This window comes from Coregonus lavaretus (assembly GCF_964263955.1).
Source record: "Coregonus lavaretus genome assembly, chromosome: 22".
Taxonomy (NCBI): Eukaryota; Metazoa; Chordata; class Actinopteri; order Salmoniformes; family Salmonidae; genus Coregonus; species Coregonus lavaretus.
The window spans coordinates 18,063,930-18,082,973 of NC_140009.1; the positions used below are offsets into that span (position 1 = coordinate 18,063,930).

Consider the following 19,044-nt stretch of genomic DNA (forward strand, 5'->3'; position numbering starts at 1 on the left):
CTTTTCCTTCACTCTGCGGTCCAACTCATCCCAAACCATCTCAATTGGGTTGAGGTCAGGGGTTTGTGGAGGCCAGGTCATCTGATGCAGCAATCCATCACTCTCCTTCTTGGTAAAATAGCCCTTACACAGCCTGGAGGTGTGTTGGGTCATTGTCCTGTTGAAAAACAAATGATAGTCCCACTAAGCCCAAACCAGATGGGATGGCGTATAGCTGTAGAATGCTGTGGTAGCCATGCTGGTTAAGTGTGCCTTGAATTCTAAATAAATCACAGACAGTGTCACCAGCAAAGCACCCCCACACCATAACACTTCCTCCTCCATGCTTTACGTTGGAAAATACACATGCAGAGATCATCCGTTCACCCACACCGCGTCTCACAAAGGCACGGCTAGTTGGAACCCAAAATCTCAAATTTGGACTCCAGACCAAAGGACAAATTTCCACCGGTCTAATGTCCATTGCTCGTGTTTCTTGGCCCAAGCAGGTCTCTTCTTCTTATTGGTGTCCTTTAGTAGTGGTGTCTTTGCAGCAATTCGACCATGAAGGCCTGATTCACACAGTCCCCTCTGAACGGTTGATGTTGAGATGTGTCTGTTACTTGAACTCTGTGAAGCATTTATTTGGGTTGCAATTTCTGAGGCTGGTAACTCTAATGAACGTATCCTCTGCAGCAGAGTTAACTCTGGGTCTTCCATTCCTGTTGCAGTCCTCATGAGAGCCAGTTTCATCATAGCCACTTGAAGAAACTTTCAAAGTTCTTGAAATGTTCCGAATTGACTGACCTTCATGTCTTAAAGTAATGATGGACTGTCGTTTCTCTTTGCTTATTTGAGCTGTTCTTGCCATAATATGGACTTGGTATTTTACCAAATAGGGCTATCTTCTGTATACCCCTGCTACTTTGTCACAACACCACTGATTAGCTCAAATGCATTAAGAAGGAAAGAAATTACACAAATTAACTTTTAAGAAGGCACACCTGTTAATTGAAATGCATTCCAGGTGACTACCTCATGAAGCTGGTTGAGAGCATGCCAAGAGTGTGCAAAGCTGTCATCAAGGCAAAGGGTGGCTATTTGAAGAATCTCAAATATAAAATATACACTACCGTTCAAAAGATTGGGGTTAGTTGCAAAGTAAAAGCCATATCTCAGACTGGCCAATAAAAATTAAAGATTAAGATGGGCAGTCTGAGATATGGCTTTTTCTTTGCAACTCTGCCTAGAAGGTCAGCATCCCGAAGTCGCCTCTTCACTGTTGACGTTGAGACTGGTGTTTTGCGAGTACTATTTAATGAAGCTGCCAGTTGAGGACGTGTGAGGCGCCTGTTTCTCAAACTAGACACTAATGTATTTGTCCTCTTGCTCAGTTGTGCACCGGGGCCTCCCACTCCTCTTTATATTCTGGTTAGAGCCAGTTTGCGCTGTTCTGTGAAGGGAGTAGTACACAGCGTTGTACGAGATCTTCAGTTTCTTGGCAATTTCTCGCATGGAATAGCCTTAATTTCTCAGAACAAGAATAGACTGACGAGCTTCAGAAGAAAGTTATTTGTTTCTGGCCATTTTGAGCCTGTAATCGAACCCACAATTTCTGATGCTCCAGATACTCAACTAGTCTCAAGAAGGCCAGTTTTATTACTTCTTTAATCAGCACAACAGTTTTCAGCTGTGCTAACATAATTGCAAAATTGTTTTTTAATGATCAATTAGCCTTTTAAAATGATAAACTTGGATTAGCAAACACAACGTGCCAATTGGAACACAGGACTGATGTTTGCTGATAATGGGCCTCTGTACGCCTATGTAGATATTCCATAAAAAATCAGCTGTTTCCAGCAACAATAGCCATTTACAACATTAACAATGTCTACACTGTATTTCTGATCAATTTGATGTTATTTTAATGGACAAAAAAAAAAAAAGTGACCCCAAACTTTTGAACGGTAGTGTATTTTGATTTGTTTAACACTTTTGTGGTTACTACATAATTCCATATGTGTTATTTCATAGTTTTGATGTCTTCACTATTATTCTACAATGTACAAAATAGTAAAAAATAAAGAAAAACCCTTGAATGAGTAGGTGTGTCCAAACTTTTGACTGGTACTGTACATTCAATATGACAGATCTACATCAAGACTTCTTTCTCCTTAAAACTGTCACAAAGAAGTCAATCACTCAGTGACCCATTGGCTGTAACGGAGATGCATTCAAAACGTTAATTTCCATCATACTACGTCCTACAACAGACTTCTAATGGGGTTTTGCTGCTTTTCTTAGCACATAGGGGCTTTTAGCCAGTTGCTGAAGTCCTACTTTGCATGCAAATGAATAGTTAAGTCCATTAATCCATTGACTAGTCAAATGTTACATCCTTGCGGTTATAGTGATGACGTCTGACACTTACTCGCTGATGTTGAGTCTGATGTCCATGTTCTGTGTGTCCCAGGGAGAGCCCGGTAAGCAGGGAGCTCCTGGTGCTGGTGGTGATCGTGGACCCCCTGGGCCTGTGGGGCCTCCTGGACTGTCTGGACCTGCTGGTGAGCCCGGAAGAGAGGTCAGAACTAAACCACAACAACACAAGCCACAACAACAATATAAACCACAACAACAAATATAGGCCACTGTAGCTGCACGCAGCAATTACCGGGGTAAAGGCCATAGCTGCACTATAGTGCCACCAGCTGGCCAATATAATTACACCTCTAGGTTGAGCTACTGCAACAACCATAGCAACGACAACAGCAATATAAACAACAACAACAATACCCACAACAACATCAATAATCACCAGAACAACAGCAACTTTCCAAAACAAAAACCCTCCCTCCACACACATATACAATAACCACAAAACAGAAATGTAAACAATGACCACAACAGTAACAATAACAACCAAAACAAACAACAATGACACAACAGAAAACAAAAAAACACAACCACAACTACCATAGTCAATCGCAAACACCAACAGCAACCATCTGTATTTCTACAGCACCATTAACCCATGGATCCCAAACGTGTTGCTTTGGCAGCTACTTCACGACTGGAAGCCAATACATTTCATTTATTGATTAAATCTCTGTCTCTACCTCACAGGGCAATGCTGGATCTGATGGGCCCCCTGGTAGAGATGGATCCACCGGAGTCAAGGTGAGACACACCAAATTTTATAAAATGTTATTTGTCACATGCACCGAATATAACAGGTATAGGCTACAACTGTTGTATTCGGTGCATGTGACAAATAAAACACTGTGTAGTAGACCTTAGAGTGAAATCCCAGCAAACATTCCCAGAACATTAGCTAAGATTTCCATTAAGTTAGGGTTTTATCTAACATTAGGATGATAATCACAAAAACATTCAAATAATATTTTTGATAACAAAATGTTTTTGTTTTCTTATGTTTTAAATGAAATATTCAAACATTCACAAAAATGTTGTGCATAACATCTGTAACAACCACCACAGACCATTCTCCAAACGTTCTCATTAGGTTTCCAGGTAATGTAACAACACAATATACCAGTAAAGAATTAAATGTGTTCTGGGAACGTTCTTGCAATATCAGGCACACAACTGGACAGTTTATGTGTTATGAGAACATTTGCCGCATCCCAACAAATGTTCCAGGAACTTTCACATAACGAATTTTGGTTTGCTGAGATGCTTACTTTCCTGCATTATACACCAATCAGTCCAATTGATGGATAAGATATCAAATGTTCTTGAGATGTCCTTATATCCTATGATCTTCTCTCCACCTGTAGGGTGAGCGTGGTAACACTGGTCCTGCAGGTGCACCTGGTGCCCCTGGCGCTCCCGGTGCCCCCGGCCCTGTTGGCCCCCTTGGCAAGCAGGGAGACAGAGGAGAGGGAGTGAGTACCCCTACAAAACTATACACAATATGAATTAGAGAAATGTTGGTGTTTTGTAATTGATAGTACCTCACTCTTGTTTTTAGGGTGCCCAAGGACCTGCCGGACCTGCTGGACCAGCTGGTGCTAGAGGAATGGCTGTGAGTGTCAACGTTCATCATTGTGAAACGCATATACCATTCTCTAATAAACTATACCTACTGTAGCTGTACCCGCATTGGCACCCTGAGTTGTGACACTCTCTGCCTCTCTACATCAGGGACCCCAAGGACCACGTGGAGACAAGGGAGAGGCTGGCGAGACAGGAGAGAGGGGACAGAAGGGACACCGTGGCTTCACCGGTCTGCAGGGTCTTCCCGGACCTCCAGTAAGTCACCCAAATCCTCTGGCCACTCTGCACCAGTTATTATACCTCTCTATCCGCATAGAACTATATTGCCTGACTTTCAATGTAATTTGCCAGTCATTCAATACACTCCATGTGGAATAAATTATGTTCCCTGACTTCCTGACGTCATTGTCTTAACTAACAGGGCTCCGCTGGAGACCAGGGAGCTGCTGGACCTGCCGGACCTAGTGGCGCTAAGGTGAGTCCAGACGAAAGAGAAGAGGTGGTGGAGAGAAGGACAGAACACTTCTCTAATCCCTCCATATCTGATAAGACAAATAGAGACTACTCCTATACAGTAGTTATCCCATGCTATGATAATGAGGGGCACAGGCTAGTCATAATCCACCAACACCAATTATAATCTAGTTATAATCCTCCAACACCATAAGGTAGAGGATGGAAATAGCCACTGTGTTTTTAATTAGCCTATTCTATGATAACAGGGAAGGCTAATGCTTTTGTGATTACCACATGTTATGGTAGAGTGGAAGACAGACAGGAGAGGCTACTACTTTAAAAATAATCCATAAAGATTAATTACATGATAAAGAGGAGGAAAGGGCTGGCCACTACAACGTGAATCATTTTGACCCAAAGTGAGATAAATGCTACATTTGTGATGTCCGATAAGCAGGTTGTTCTTGAATTAAAGAGTGTACTCTCACTCATAATCAACAACAATTGAACAAAAACGTTATATCAGGTAAAAGTTTAAAACAATGTGAAACTAAACACTTAAGGGAGACTTCCATGCATTCATGCTATGCTAGCATCCATGTGAATGAGCCATGACTGACCCACCCTATCTATCTCCTCAGGGACCCCCTGGCCCAGTTGGTCCCGCTGGTAAGGATGGATCTAACGGTCAGCCTGGACCCCTCGGACCCCCTGGACCTCGTGGTCGTTCTGGAGAAACTGGCCCTGCTGTGAGGAACGCTTGGCAACCTTAGACTTACCTGAATATACTATATATACTGTACATGTAGCAGCAAAGTCTTCATATTTTAAACATGTCATCTCCATCCTCCTTCAGGGTCCACCTGGTAACCCCGGACCACCTGGTCCTCCTGGTCCTCCCGGCCCTGGCATCGACATGTCTGCCTTTGCTGGCCTGTCTCAGCCTGAGAAGTCTCCGGATCCCCTGAGGTACATGAGGGCTGATGAGGCGTCCAGCTCCCTGAGGCAGCACGACGTGGAGGTGGACTCCACACTCAAGTCCCTCAACAACCAGATCGAGAACCTGCGCAGCCCCGATGGTAGCCAGAAGAACCCTGCCCGCACCTGCAGAGACCTCAAACTGTGCCACCCCGAGTGGAAGAGCGGTGAGTGGGGGAACGGGCAGAGGAGAGGGAAAAGATAGTGAATGGAAAGAGAAAAGAGAGAAATGGAATTATGGAATTTTGTTTTTCATTCATTGAGGAAGATTCCCCCAAAATATACAGTGTAGAAAGGTAAGAACACGTGTATAACATGATCAGTCCAAACAGTGCTAGGGTTTGAACCATTTGTCCTCTGATCCTCTCGTTCTCCAGGCGACTACTGGGTGGATCCTAACATTGGCAGCACAGCTGACGCCATCAAGGTCTTCTGCAACATGGAGACTGGCGAGACCTGTGTGTACCCCAGCATAGCCAACGTGCCACAAAAGAACTGGTGGACAAGCAAGAGCAAGGACCGCAAACACGTCTGGTTCGGAGAGACCATGAATGGAGGATTCCACGTGAGCCTCTTCTTTATATGAATAATAATTTCACTGGCACCTTTGAGTGAAACATAGCTACTCCTTTAGTAGGATAACTTCATTTCAAGGGTTACCCTGATCATCAGTCAAACCCTTCCTCAGTGTTTCCTTTTATGAATTACAGACTGAACTTATATTTCAGCCTTGCAGATAATTGATAGACATCACATAAAGTCCTACCATCCATAAAACTATGTATGACCTCCATTTTTGTGACTGCCCTCTTCCTTACCACGTCACATTTAACCCTCCCTCTCTGGCTCCCTCTATAGTTCAGCTACGCTGAGGACAGTACCAACGCTGCCAGTATCCAGCTGACATTCCTGAGGCTGCTGTCCACGGAAGCGTCTCAGAATCTCACCTACCACTGCAAGAACAGTGTGGCCTACATGGATGCATCCACCGGCAACCTGAAGAAGAGTCTGCTGCTCCAGGGCTCCAACGAAGTTGAGATCAGAGCCGAGGGCAACAGTCGCTTCACCTACAGCGTTGTGGAGGATGGCTGCAAGGTGAGAGGGATATGCACTGTAAAGTAAGGTCAGGGAAAATATGGACATAGTAAAGTAGGACCATGGGGGAAGGCACAGTGAAGTCAAGGTCTAAAAAAACAGCATTTTTCTGTTATTGTAGTCTATGGGAATATATAGTGGTTTAATGTGCTTCAACACGTCTCTGTTGTCGTCCCACAGAAACACACAGGCCAGTGGGGCAAGACTGTCTTCGAGTACAAAACACAGAAGACCTCCCGTCTGCCCATCGTGGACATTGCTCCCATGGACATTGGAGGAGCGGACCAGGAGTTCGGTGTGGACGTGGGTGCAGTCTGCTTCTTGTAAAGTGAAATCAACACAACGGCAAAAAAACTAAAACATGAAAGAAATAACTCAACTATGAAACAATACACACACTCCACAAAAAAGAAGACAGTAACTTTTTAAAAAAGAACATTGATACTTTTTCTCTGACAAAGTGCTCTCCAAGTTGTACTCCGTGGATGTTAGCACTGAAGGGCACCGGCGTTCCAGCATTCCCTGTCAACCCACTTCCTGAGATCCAGTCATGTTTCCCATGGCCCACAGTTGACGGGAATGAGTTTGCGCCAGGAGGAAGAGGTACCAAGCCAAGGGAAGAGTGATGAAGAAACAGAAACATGACTCGATGTCACTTATTTATTGTCTAAACCTTACATGGGCAGAGGGGAGGTACAGTAGGACTGGGGGGCTTCACCATAAGAGCAACACAAGCCCCTCCCACTACAGAACACCTAAAACATCCCACTCCACCTCCCTCCCTCGTCCGCTCCCCGACCTAGCTACAAATACGCCATTTTGAATCAATGTAGACCAACAAATATTTTCAGTAATTATAAACAAGTCCAGGTGCTCCAAATGTTCTTTACCATCAAGACAAGGAGCAAAACTTTTACTGTGTATTATAAATCATTGGTTCTATTGTTGTAAAAGTCTGTGTTTATAAAAAACCAGATGGTTTTCTATATATTTCCACATTGTGTGTACATGTGTCTAGCTATATGCACACCAACACTTTTTGGAAAGTGAGGTTTCATTTGGGCTGTATTTTTCCATTGTCTTTTACCCCTTGACTGCCCATTAGAGGAAAATATCTTACTCAGTTCACAAACAACCTACATTTTCTAATAAAATTGGGGAAAGTTGTAGTCATCCTGATTGTTTAAAGCTACCTCACGCTGAAAAACAAAGTGAAAACGTTGACCTTAAATCTTGAGCTGACCAAAATTTGCTTTCGGGTGGAACTGGGGCTGAACAGCCATCTTTGCTTTGGGTTGCTCCGTCTTCAGAAGGTGCTATGAGTTCTAGAATTCAGTCACTGCCATTACCCCCCCCCAATTCCCACTAGCCTCACACCACACACACACAACCCACCCTGGAGGACAGGTGCAGCCGGCAAGGCAGAACTAAGGGGTTTCTGGGTAGCATCATATAGGATCCATGCCCCACAAATAGAATCATGGGACTCCAAGGAGAGCCGCCCAAAACAACCAGGGTGGGTTGTCTCTGTGTGTGTGAGAGTGTGTATATTTTTTTGTTACTATTAATTTTATTATGATCATGATAATTTGTTTTGTTTTTGTTTATTTTGTTACACTTTTAATTGATGTAAATTGGAAATAAAAAGGAAAAACCAAGTAACAATTAAGTTGATTTTTAATTGAGTTTATTTTAAATAAGTACAGAAATGGCATGGGGGTTGAATAGCTTTTTTTGGTAACTGAACCCAAGGTCTGTGTATTTTGTTTTTGTTATAGTTGTTGAGAGGTCAGTTACCCTTTTTGAATGTTTGTGAGTGCATTGGATGTGTGTGTAAGTATGCATGTGTGAGTGTGTTTTCCTATGAGAGAATGTCATAACACAGGAATGAAAGTACTGTATTCATTCACCGGTTTCAGGGTGGGGTTGGGCATGGTTGGCTTCTTTTTGTTTGAACTAATAGGCATAAATAAAGTAAAGAAAATGATGAGCTGAATGGAATTGTGAAGTATTTTGTACATTAACAGGAATGATGCTTCAAGACATGGTCACGTAGGTGTTTGTCAGCATTTGGTGACCCGCTTGTCTGTTTCCCTTATCCTCTACACTTCCGTTCTCCTCTCTGTCCCTCTCCATATCTTTCTGCTGAGCAATAAAAATTAGACTGAAAAGACTAAACAGTGATATATTCTTCTTTAAAGGGAAATTATTTTTGTTATTACAAACCTACATTGACATTATCACAAAATTACAAATGTTACATTTTAGTTTACCTAAATCTTTTAGATTATTCTTGACCGAAAGTGAAGGGCAAATCTGGAAGGTAAAAGACGAAACGATCCTATTAATGCCAGATTGTTTTAAGATAAGTATAGATTAAGGGAAGATACAGTATACTCCCTTACCTTAGAACATGGAGATTCTTTAAGAAACGTCATTAAAGACACAATGAAGCCTCCCGATCACCTCATTCACCTCTTTTGCAAGAAGGAAAGCCGGCGATGGCTTGACCTCATCCCACCAGCCCCTTTGCCATGTCTTGGACTAGGCATAAAAAAATACAATAATCCTCCATTTGCGTAACACTTTGTACACGTTTATTTACCAAGTGTTCAAAAAATTATAAATTCCACTTACAAACGTGATTTGAAATATGGTTTCTGTATTAGTTTGTGTGTGTGTGTGGTCAGGAGATGAGTTCGGTGTAGAGTGTCTGGTTGGCGTAGTCGGCTGGCCTGCCCTGGGACAGGGGGAGATGGGGGCTGCCTCCCAGGCCGGGCTGGGGATTCCCAGCACTCATAAAGTAGAAAGGCACGTGGGTAATCTTCCCATTAGACCAACACTGTGGAGAGACAACATCACTACAGTCACTGGGATGAGTTTAGCACCACCTAGCTAGACCTGGTGCTCTATTCACTACAGCACATCAACAGCCATGTAAAATGGAATGATCAGTGTGTAGACCATCTAGAATTTCTAGTTGAAGTCTCATTGCCCATCTTTCCCATTCAAATGACATTAATGCATAAATTACTTTGAGTAAAACAAAAAACAAATAAACTTTAAATTGAGAGTAAACTATAGCTTTAAGATCAGTTTAAGCAGCACTGTGGGGCAACATCTAAATGCCTGGTGGTCCCCTAAATGTAAAGAGTAGAGTTTATAGAGAGACTGACCACAGTGAGCTGGGCTCCATGCTGGTAGTTGGGGTTGAATCGCATCAGTCTGGGTTCTGTCCCGGCCTCCCCCTGGACAAAACCACTGACACACATAGACAGACAGTTATTACCACTGACATACAGAGATACACAACACTGATCACCACCGAGATACACTGAGACACCCTCCTGGCAATGTAATATACTAGAGCACATACCATGGCAGAAGCTTAAAAGCGGGGTTGATTTGAGTCTTGAACACTGCGATCATGGCAGGGCGGCCTGCTTCAGCATCTCCTGATGGAACAGGTAAGAGGGAGGAAGTGAGTGAAGGAGAGACGATGACAAAACACACTTTTCAACTTGGAGAAAGAGGAGAGGAGGGAAAGAGCCTGACCTTTGAGAAGCACAGCTAGTCTTTCTCCTGTCGGGTCCCATGCTAGCGACTGGATCTCTCCTCCGACCCTGACACACACAATAAGCCAATCTGTAAGGTTAATCAACAACTAGTTTAGTGAATGACTAGTTAACTCAGGCCTTTCCTTACGCCATATCTCCGTCTGGTGTATTTAAGGTGGTCTCAGACAGGTCAGCCACCACTGTTGCTGCCTTAGGCCCCCCTGACATCCCTAAGGGCATCCCTAGTGGAGAAAGAGGAAAACTTACACATCAAAACAAACAATGCAAGCACACAGCACACAGTGTAAGACAACTAAGAGGTTGGACTGCATCATATTGTACATGGAATTGTGTGTGTGTGTTTGTGTGTGTACCTGGGGTGTCAGTGAAAGTCAGGGCATAGATGACAGTCTCTCCTTGCACACTGAAGAGCAGCCGACTCCCATCAGGACTCCAACTGCCAGACTAGACAGTTACAGAGAGACAGTTAGCCAAACACACAAACACACAGACACAGACACAGACACACAGACCAGGTGTCTCACCTGACAGCGTCCCTTCAGACAAGGCCACCGCTCGCAAGTCCACATCCTGGTTTCCCAAACCCTGCAGCAACACACACATAAGACATATATAATACACATATACAGTAATACAGAAACATCAACACTACATAAAACTCTCCTGCACTACCGTCTCTGACCTGAAGAGGGAGGAGGGTGTAGCTGCCAGCACGCGACTGCCATCGGGGGACCAGGACAGGTACGTGACTCCTCCCCCTCCCACACGGTGGAGAGGCACACAGCTCTCAACAGCTACATCCCACACCTGACAGAGATAGACAGAAACAGAGACAAAGAGAGAGAGAGCACGAGAGTCACAAGGATGTTCCAACATCACAGTAAAACACTTTCACAGCTGAGTAGCAGTAGAGTAGAGGCTGAGGCTGCTGGTTCCTACCAGCATGGCAGTGTCCCTGGGAGAGGCCGACACCAGGAGTGATCCATTAGGTGACCATGCGATGGAAGTGACGGGGGAGTGGCCTGGGTGGGACAGGACCTGGGCACAGCCAGAAGAGGGCCTGTGGGAGGGAAGGAGAGATAGAAAGAGATTGAATGAGAAATAGGAAGGGCGGAGAAAGAAAGCTCAAGAGTATAATAATGACTAATGTACTGTACATAAAGCGTGTGTACCTGGTAGAGAGCGAGGTGGGGTCCACGTGCCAGATCAGCAGGCAGTTGTGACAGGCGACGGCCAGGGCAGACGCACACAGAGGCTTCCACTGCAGGGCTGCCACACTGCGCTGCAGACGGTGCTTTAGGGTAGGAGTAGTAGCACTGAGGGAGAGAGAGAGACAGAAGAAGTTTAACACCGCACTAGGTTGGTCTGACTGAATATGATTTTGAGGACATGGAAAGGACAGGAAACCGGCCCATAGGGAGATTCTCAATTGGTTTTGCTTGGCTCCTCGCGTCCTCTCCTCGCCTTTTGAAAAAGGTCAAAAATAAATTGAGGATAAGCGGCAAGGAGAGGAAACAATTGCGCTTATATGGAATACCAAAATAAATGTGTTAAGTAGTAAAAATGTAGTTGTGCTAGATATTTTATAGATAAAAGGATAAGTAGCATTTTGATTTTAAATATGTGCATTATTTTCTTCTCCAAGAACACAACAGCTGTTTCAAAGGGGCCGTGACTGGTTTCAAAACTTGTCCGCGATAGCCGCCCGTAGGATACTCTTGTGAATCCTCTGCCGAAGGATGTAATCGAGGAGGTGAGCATACTCCTCCGTTCGCCTACTAACGAAATGACACTCCTCGAACACTTATCAATTTTTGGGTCACAGAACCTTTTGCCCAATTGAGAATCTCCCATAGAGTTTAATAGTCAATGATACAGCACAATGGCAACAGACTGACAGCGGGGCCATGAGTCTGCTGCTTACCTCTTGGGGTTGTAGATCTTGATGGAGTCGTCTAGCAGGGCCACAGCACACTTCTGTGTGTGTGGGTGCCAGGCAAAGCTCCGCACTGCACAGTCCGACCTGAAACACAGGGAGCATGAACAGGGTCTGGTTGCACCAGTTGGGCGTAAAAAACGTTGGTCTTTAATAGGGCTGTTGCGGTGACGGTATTACTGCCACACCAGCAGTCAAATTCCACGTGACCGTTGAGTAACAGTAATCTCCTCCTATGCACTCTGGACATGCGTTGGTTGTACCCAACTCTCTAATGACCGGTCAGGTCACTAATGGCCTGGTACTGAGGGCTCTATTGTCCCTCTAACCACTCTTACATCAATGCAAACGCAATCGAAAATCACATAAAAGACTTATCATCAAAATAGTATCATGCTTTTAAAACTTACTTCACTGTGATCGATCAATTTGAAGAAAGAAGTTCAACAGCAGGTTGAAACTGAATGGAAAACATGGTCATTGTGGATGTTGTTTCAAAGTCAAAAACGGAAATGGACAGCGCTTTCTAAGGTGATGATTAATTAAAAACCACCCATATGCAGAGCTTATGCATACATATAGGCCTATATATGAGCCCAAGCCAAAAAAATAAGAAATTAAAATAAAGATTGTGCCGTTATACACTGAGTGTACAAAACATTAGGAACACCTGCTCTTTCCATGACATGGACTGACCAGGTGAATCCAGGTGAAAGCTATGATCCCTTATTTATGTCACCTGTTAAATCCACTTAAATCAGCGTAGATGAAGGGGAGGAGACCAGTTAAAGAAGGATTTTTAAGCCTCGAGACAATTGATACATGGATTGTGTGTGTGCGCCATTCGGAGGGTGAATGGGCAAGACAAAATATGAAAGTGCCTTTGAACGGGGTATGGTTCCAGGTGCCAGGCACACCGGTTTGAGTGTGTCAAGAACTGCACGCTGCTGGGTTTTTCACGGTCAACAGTTTCCTGTGTGTATCAAGAATGGTCCACCACCCAAAGGACATCCAGCCAACTTGACACAACTGTGAGAAGCATTGGAGTCAACATGGGCCAGCATCCCTGTGGAACGCGTTCGACAAAAGGGGGTGCAACTCAATATTAGGAAGGTGTTCCTAATGTTTTGTACACTAAGTGTACAATACATAGCCTAATAGCCTACTGCATTGGCCTACTACACATAGCAGAAAAACATATAAAATAAAATGTGTCTTTGGAACATAATTGGTCTAGCTTATACTCCAAAAATGTAACAAATTCTAGTAATCACCTTTGAGTGTGGACTGTATTATTATGCATACTGGCTGGACTGGTTAACTTATGCGACACTCCAAACTTTCTATCCATGAGTCTGAGAGAGAACGTATAGGCCTAGGCGATGCTATTGGTTCATTGATTGTGCAGGGCGGCACAAAGGGTTTGCCTACAACTACCGTGAATTTGTATTTGATGCATCAAAACAGACCTGATCTACCTGCGAGAAATTGTAATGGATGGCAACTTTAAGCCAAGTATGATTGGTGATAGATTTAAATTATGGGCTGAAAATGGACTGACCAAGTATTATCAGATGTTTACAGACAAGGGGATAGATACATTTTAGAATCTATCAATAATGTACAACCTCCAGAACTCTCAGTTTTACAATTATTTACAAGCAAGAAGCTACCTTACTAAAGCAGTGGGACCTAATAAAACACTTAGTGATATACATCTCTTAATTACACTGAACAAAAATATAAACACAACATGTAAAGTGTTGGTCCCATATTTCATGAGCTGAAATAAAAAAGATCCCAGAAATGTTCCATATGCACAAAAAGCATATTTCTCCCAGATTTTGTGAACAAATTTGTTTACATCTCTGTTAGTGAGCATTTCTCCTTTGCCAAGATAATCCATCCACCTGACAGGTGTGGCATACCAAGAAGCTGATTAAACAGCATGATAATTACACAGGTGCACCTTGTGCTGGGGACAATAAAAGGCCACTCTAAAATGTGCAGTTTTGTCACACAACACAATGCCACAGATGTCTCAAGTTGAGGGAGCGTGCAATTGGCATGCTGACTGCAGGAATGTCCATCAGAGCCGTTACCAGAGAATTTAATGTTCATTTCTCTACCATTAGCCGCCTCCAACGTCGTTTTAGAGAATTTGGCAGTATGTCCAACCAGCCTCACAACGTGTATAGCATCGTGTGGGTGAGCAGTTTGCTGATGTCAACGTTAGTGCCCCATGGTGGCGGTGGGATTATGGTATGGGCAGGCATAAGATACGGACAACGAACACAATTACATTTTATCGATGGCAATTTGAATGCATAGAGATACCGTGACGAGATCTTGAGGCCTACTGTCGTGCCATTCATCCGCAGCCATCAACTCATGTTTCAGCATGATAATGCACGGCCCTATGTCGCAAGGACCTGTACACAATTCCTGGAAGCTGAAAATGTCCCAGTTCTTCCATGGCCTGCATGCTCACCAGACATGTCACCCATTGAGCATGTTTGGGAGGCTCTGGATCGATGTGTACGACAGTTTGTTCCAGTTCCCGACAATATCCAGCAACTTCGCACAGTCATTGAAGAGGAGTGGGATAACGTTCCACAATCAACAGTTTGATCAACTCTATGCGAAAGAGATGTGTCGCGCTACATGAGGCAAATGGTGGTCACACCAGATACTGACTGGTTTTCTGATCCGCGCCCCTACTTTTCTTTTAAAGGTACAGTATTTGTGACCAACAGATGCATATCTGTATTCCCAGTCACGTGGAAAAACATAGATTAGGGCCTAATTTATTTATTTAAATTGACTGATTTCCTTATATGAACTTTAACTCAGTAAAATCTTAGAAAATGTTGCATGTTGTGTTTATATTTTTCATCAGTACAGTAATAACCCAAGAGGACTGGGAGGACATATCTAGAAACACATCCAAGACAACCACCTCTCTACTCTGGAGGGAATACTCTTGAAAATTCAGTCAAGATTTTTTATAACTCCTATAACACAATCAAAATACAACCGTGACATCACACCAACTTACTGGCGTAACTGTGGGGAGAACAGAGCTAACCACACTCACATATTTTATTCCTGCCCAGTCCTCAATCATTTCTGGATCGAAGTATACAAAGTATTGGATGATATGTTCAAATGTTTACTTTCTCTAAATCCAGAACACATACTCCTGGGGAGGACAACTCATGCACTGGTCCTCGACTCTGATAAGCCAGTATGAAAAAAATTAAAAATAATAATGTATGCACTCACTAACTGTAAGTCGCTCTGGATAAGAGCGTCTGCTAAATGACTAAAATGTAAATAAGTACCTCTTCAGAATTCTGAGAATAACAGCAGTTAAAACAGATAACTAGAAACTGGCTGAAACCGCTGGCACCCCAAATAAGCAATTGGAAAGAAACCGTTAACGAAATATGTAGTATGGAAATGACAAATCATAGAATAAGAAACAAAATTACTATTTGATATAAAGATAGGGAAAAAATTTAAATAGATGCTAAACGTGTTTATGTTAATGAACGGTTAATTACCATGAGACCAGCAGTCATTTGCTTGACAATAACAGGCTGACAAAATGTCATGACCGCCACAGCCCTAGTCTTAAATGCTAGGTCGGGTGTAGCTATGTTCCGACTTAGGGATCAGAATTTACACCTTTTTCACCAACCAAAAATAAGACTAGTTGTAGCTATGTCTGGTGTAAACAATGCGCATTCCTGAGATTTGATACTTCATAATGATGGTTGCTAGGCAGCGCCCGTTACCAGGCTGTTACCATCCTCGTGGCAGTTCTAAACTTTGTGAGGCATGTCACTTCGCAAAGCCCACCACTATGCGTTCTTAACCACAACTGGTTGGATCAATAAATATTTACTGTGGGAATGAATACCAATAAATATTTACTGTGGGAATGAATACCAATAAATATTTACTGTGGGAATGAATACCAATAAATGACAAAAATATTGGAATAAAGTAGGCTAATGTTTTAATTGGTTGCTTACTCAAACTCCCAAAGTTAACAGTTTTAAATCATTTAAAACAATAGCCAAGTGTGGTCAACTATAATTTCAGCACCGTTTTGATAGGGACAGCACCATCGTGCTGCTTTGAGACAAGCGTGGGGACTTGTCTTGATAAATCAATCAATGTCAGATTTTTGTTTTAACTGAATTGTCAGTGATCTTCTGGTCGGAAAATTGGAGCTCTAGAAAGATACCCAAGTTTGCGACTTGGAATTCCGAGTTGAATGACTGTTCAAAACCATTTTTCCCAGTCGTATCTCTTGCTTTTTTCTTTTAAGTTCCTAGTTGAACACACTGAAGTTGGAAATTTCAGAGTTCCCAGTTGTTTTGAACACAGCATTAGTCTCAGCGGAGGGAGGGAGAGAGCAGCAGAGGGTCCGCCTCTCATGGTCCCTGCTCTCTCCTTTCTTTCCTCCGGTGAGACTGACCAGAGAGAGGGGACATCGTCTTCCACCTGATGGCGAAACTCGAGTTGTACCTCTGCCTCATGCACAACAAATTAATGTTGTTCCTATGACCAGAGAATGTGAAATATTCCTCATTATTAAAATAGACACAACGAGCTGCTAATAATAATAAAAACACAGGGCTATCGATACACTTGGCTACTCATTCATCATTCATTGCAGTGCCAGTGGAAGCAGGGAGAAGTACGTTTTATGTTTTGTGATAGTGTTGAATAAAAACAGTGTTGACAGTGCTGAATAAAATCTTAGACATAAAATCACTCATAAAAACAGCTGCTCTTTGCTGTATTCTTTGACAGTCTCTCTTTCTCTGGTCAAGGTTTTAAATGTTATGAATCTCAGGAAGGCTAGTATCAAATTTTGCTGTGGCCATGGTTGTGGAAACTGTAGGCACGGTGATTTGAGCTATCCGATTGGCCAGCGCAGCAGGCACACTCGATTTAGCCAGAGATCTCCCGGTCCGCCGGGTAGGCAGAGTTTGTATTTTCAGACAAATGAAATGGTTGAAAATGGGAACCTTTTGACTACCCGCTGCACAGGGCTTCTGAATCAAGTGTACCCACCGCAAACAGCGGCGCACTAATAAAAAAAAAAAAGGAGCGCAAGTTCGTGATCGACCAGTGGGTGACCACTGCCCTAAAGTTAAGAAATAACTCATATTTGACAAGGCCATACAGGACATAAGAGAGGGTATATTTAAGGATCTAATTCGGAACTGAAACTAAAGAGGTGGTCTTACCAGCCGAGCACCTGGGAGAACTCGGCGGTCATGTCCTCGCTGCTTAACTGAAGACAAAGGGCAGACAATGACAGTCAGTTAGAGAAGCCTGCAGATTTCTATGTTAGCCATGTGAACTGACTGTGAGACTAGGCCACTTACTGTGAGATGAGGAAACAGAGAGCCGTGGAAGGAGGAGACCCACCGTAGCAAAGCCAGGGCACAGCTAGAGCTAACCCCTAGCCACTTGGGCACTGGGAACACACACACATTAAAGAGTTACACAAACTCTTGCATTATTGAACACTTTCTTATCAGAAGCGCAGTCTGCATGTAATACTTTCATGACCGTGAAATAATTAAGATAACATGGCACTCACCCTCTGCACTGGAGTTAGCTATTTCATTTAGGAGTCCAGAGAGGCCTGCATCACGCCTAGCATACAGACACAGAGGTGGGTATTAGTGAACAGGGCTTTAGAATTGACTGTGTGTGTCTCTGTCTGTCTGTGTCTGTGTGTCACACACACCAAGCCCCTGCACTCCTTGTGTACAGTGTCTCACAGTGGTCCCGAAAGGCTGCCTTGCTGCTGCTCTCTTGGCGGCTGTGAGGCTTCAGTGACTCTCGCGGGAAGTACAGATTCAGAGCATGTGAATCCTACAGCAAAAGGAAATAGATTAGACACATATCTCTCTCTCTCTCTCTCTCTCTCTCACACACACACATACACACATGGACACATACACACACGTTCCTAATATCAGGTGATAAGAGTAAACATCTAAATATTAGTGACAGTTTTTGGTAACTAGTCCTAGGATTGGCATTGATATGATAGCCTGCCTGCCCACCCACCCCAAACCAGACTGATGCTGGATCTGTGTTGGACTCGTCGTATTGAGAAGTCTCTCCATAGTCGGGCAGCGGAGGCGGGAACAGAGCCAAGGAACACATCATAACCACATTCCTCCTGAAATATACATCACATTTAGTAGCTCAACATTCAACTATCACATGCAGATGCTAGCTAAATTAGCTAACTAGTCACAAACGTTAGCTAACTTGCTATCGTTAGCTATCTAGCAAGCTTAGCTAGCTAGATTGGATTGACACTTTAGCCTTGCTAGCTAGACTGATAATTACAAAATACAACTACTCAGTCAGTTATCCATGTAATGGTGTTACCTTTCTTTTCCTGTAAAATGTAGCTAGGTTTACAGCAGCTTCAAACAGGTCAGTCAGTAAATCCCGCTGTCCTAGATTCATAAACTACGGAGGCTGTAGAAGGCATACAATACGGAGAATTTCCACAACGCGGACATACTTAGCCCAGAGGTGCTTACGCTGCTGTCATCTATCGGATAAATAGCAGCATTACAGCCTTCTGTTCACAGTTCACATTGGTGCTGTTTGTTACAAGACATGGATGAACCCAGCAAACTGTAAAAACGTGCTGGTTGTTTGCAATTTAAATGTCGTTTTGATGAGTCCATTCATGGTGTGTAGACCTTGGTGGATAAATTATAAGCTATACTGCATTTGAACCATTAATTGTGTCTGTAACTTAGAGATTTCCAAAGACAGAACTAAGTAGTCAGTGGAACAGACATGACACGAAGACATTAAACTTTGCTGAAAAGATGGAAACAACTGCTTCATTTTGTGGGGGCGATATTCACGCCCCCTTGTGGGTTTGCAACTCTGTGACGTCAATTCAGCACTGGGAAGGAGACAGCTCCCTCCCTCCCCAATCCAGCG

The 19,044-nt window shown here is 43.4% G+C and overlaps 2 protein-coding genes across 2 annotated transcripts in view; one reads left to right on the forward strand and one right to left on the reverse strand.

Moving 5' to 3' along the window:
- LOC311150108 (uncharacterized protein) overlaps window positions 1-6,852 on the forward strand; it is a gene marked incomplete at its 3' end in the record, with an annotated part of 48,756 nt that extends 41,904 nt beyond the window's left edge. Inside the window, exons 44-54 of the mRNA XM_084187394.1 lie at window positions 2,453-2,560; window positions 3,103-3,156; window positions 3,777-3,884; window positions 3,971-4,024; window positions 4,144-4,251; window positions 4,418-4,471; window positions 5,094-5,201; window positions 5,309-5,597; window positions 5,808-5,995; window positions 6,289-6,525; window positions 6,706-6,852. Of these exons, the coding sequence (XP_084043520.1) occupies window positions 2,453-2,560; window positions 3,103-3,156; window positions 3,777-3,884; window positions 3,971-4,024; window positions 4,144-4,251; window positions 4,418-4,471; window positions 5,094-5,201; window positions 5,309-5,597; window positions 5,808-5,995; window positions 6,289-6,525; window positions 6,706-6,852 (1,455 nt within the window). The remainder of the gene's footprint in view (window positions 1-2,452; window positions 2,561-3,102; window positions 3,157-3,776; window positions 3,885-3,970; window positions 4,025-4,143; window positions 4,252-4,417; window positions 4,472-5,093; window positions 5,202-5,308; window positions 5,598-5,807; window positions 5,996-6,288; window positions 6,526-6,705) is intronic.
- A 1,946-nt stretch (window positions 6,853-8,798) lies between these two features.
- LOC311150117 (aladin-like) lies at window positions 8,799-18,623 on the reverse strand. The gene is made up of 17 exons (XM_084187407.1): window positions 18,472-18,623; window positions 18,142-18,256; window positions 17,816-17,943; window positions 17,666-17,721; window positions 17,448-17,539; window positions 17,307-17,353; window positions 12,028-12,126; window positions 11,276-11,419; window positions 11,043-11,163; window positions 10,786-10,910; window positions 10,628-10,688; window positions 10,457-10,547; window positions 10,231-10,324; window positions 10,081-10,148; window positions 9,902-9,980; window positions 9,702-9,786; window positions 8,799-9,367 (listed from the first exon to the last, which is right to left on the reverse strand). The coding sequence occupies exons 2-17, from the start codon at window positions 18,241-18,243 to the stop codon at window positions 9,212-9,214; spliced, it is 1,548 nt and encodes a 515-aa protein (XP_084043533.1). The 5' UTR covers window positions 18,244-18,256; window positions 18,472-18,623; the 3' UTR covers window positions 8,799-9,211.
- Window positions 18,624-19,044: the final 421 nt, after the last annotated feature.

What these genes read in the sequence shown, in the direction of transcription:
- LOC311150117 (XM_084187407.1), bottom strand. Translation starts at nt 18,243, where the DNA reads ATGATGTGTTCCTTGGCTCTGTTCCCGCCTCCGCTGCCCGACTATGGA. An exon ending in TTCTCCCAGGTGCTCGGCTG is followed by an intron (nt 12,127 to 17,306) that starts GTAAGACCACCT and finishes CCTGTGTTTCAG; the next exon opens with GTCGGACTGTGCAGTGCGGA. An exon ending in ATGGAGCCCAGCTCACTGTG is followed by an intron (nt 9,368 to 9,701) that starts GTCAGTCTCTCT and finishes GTCTCTCCACAG; the next exon opens with TGTTGGTCTAATGGGAAGAT.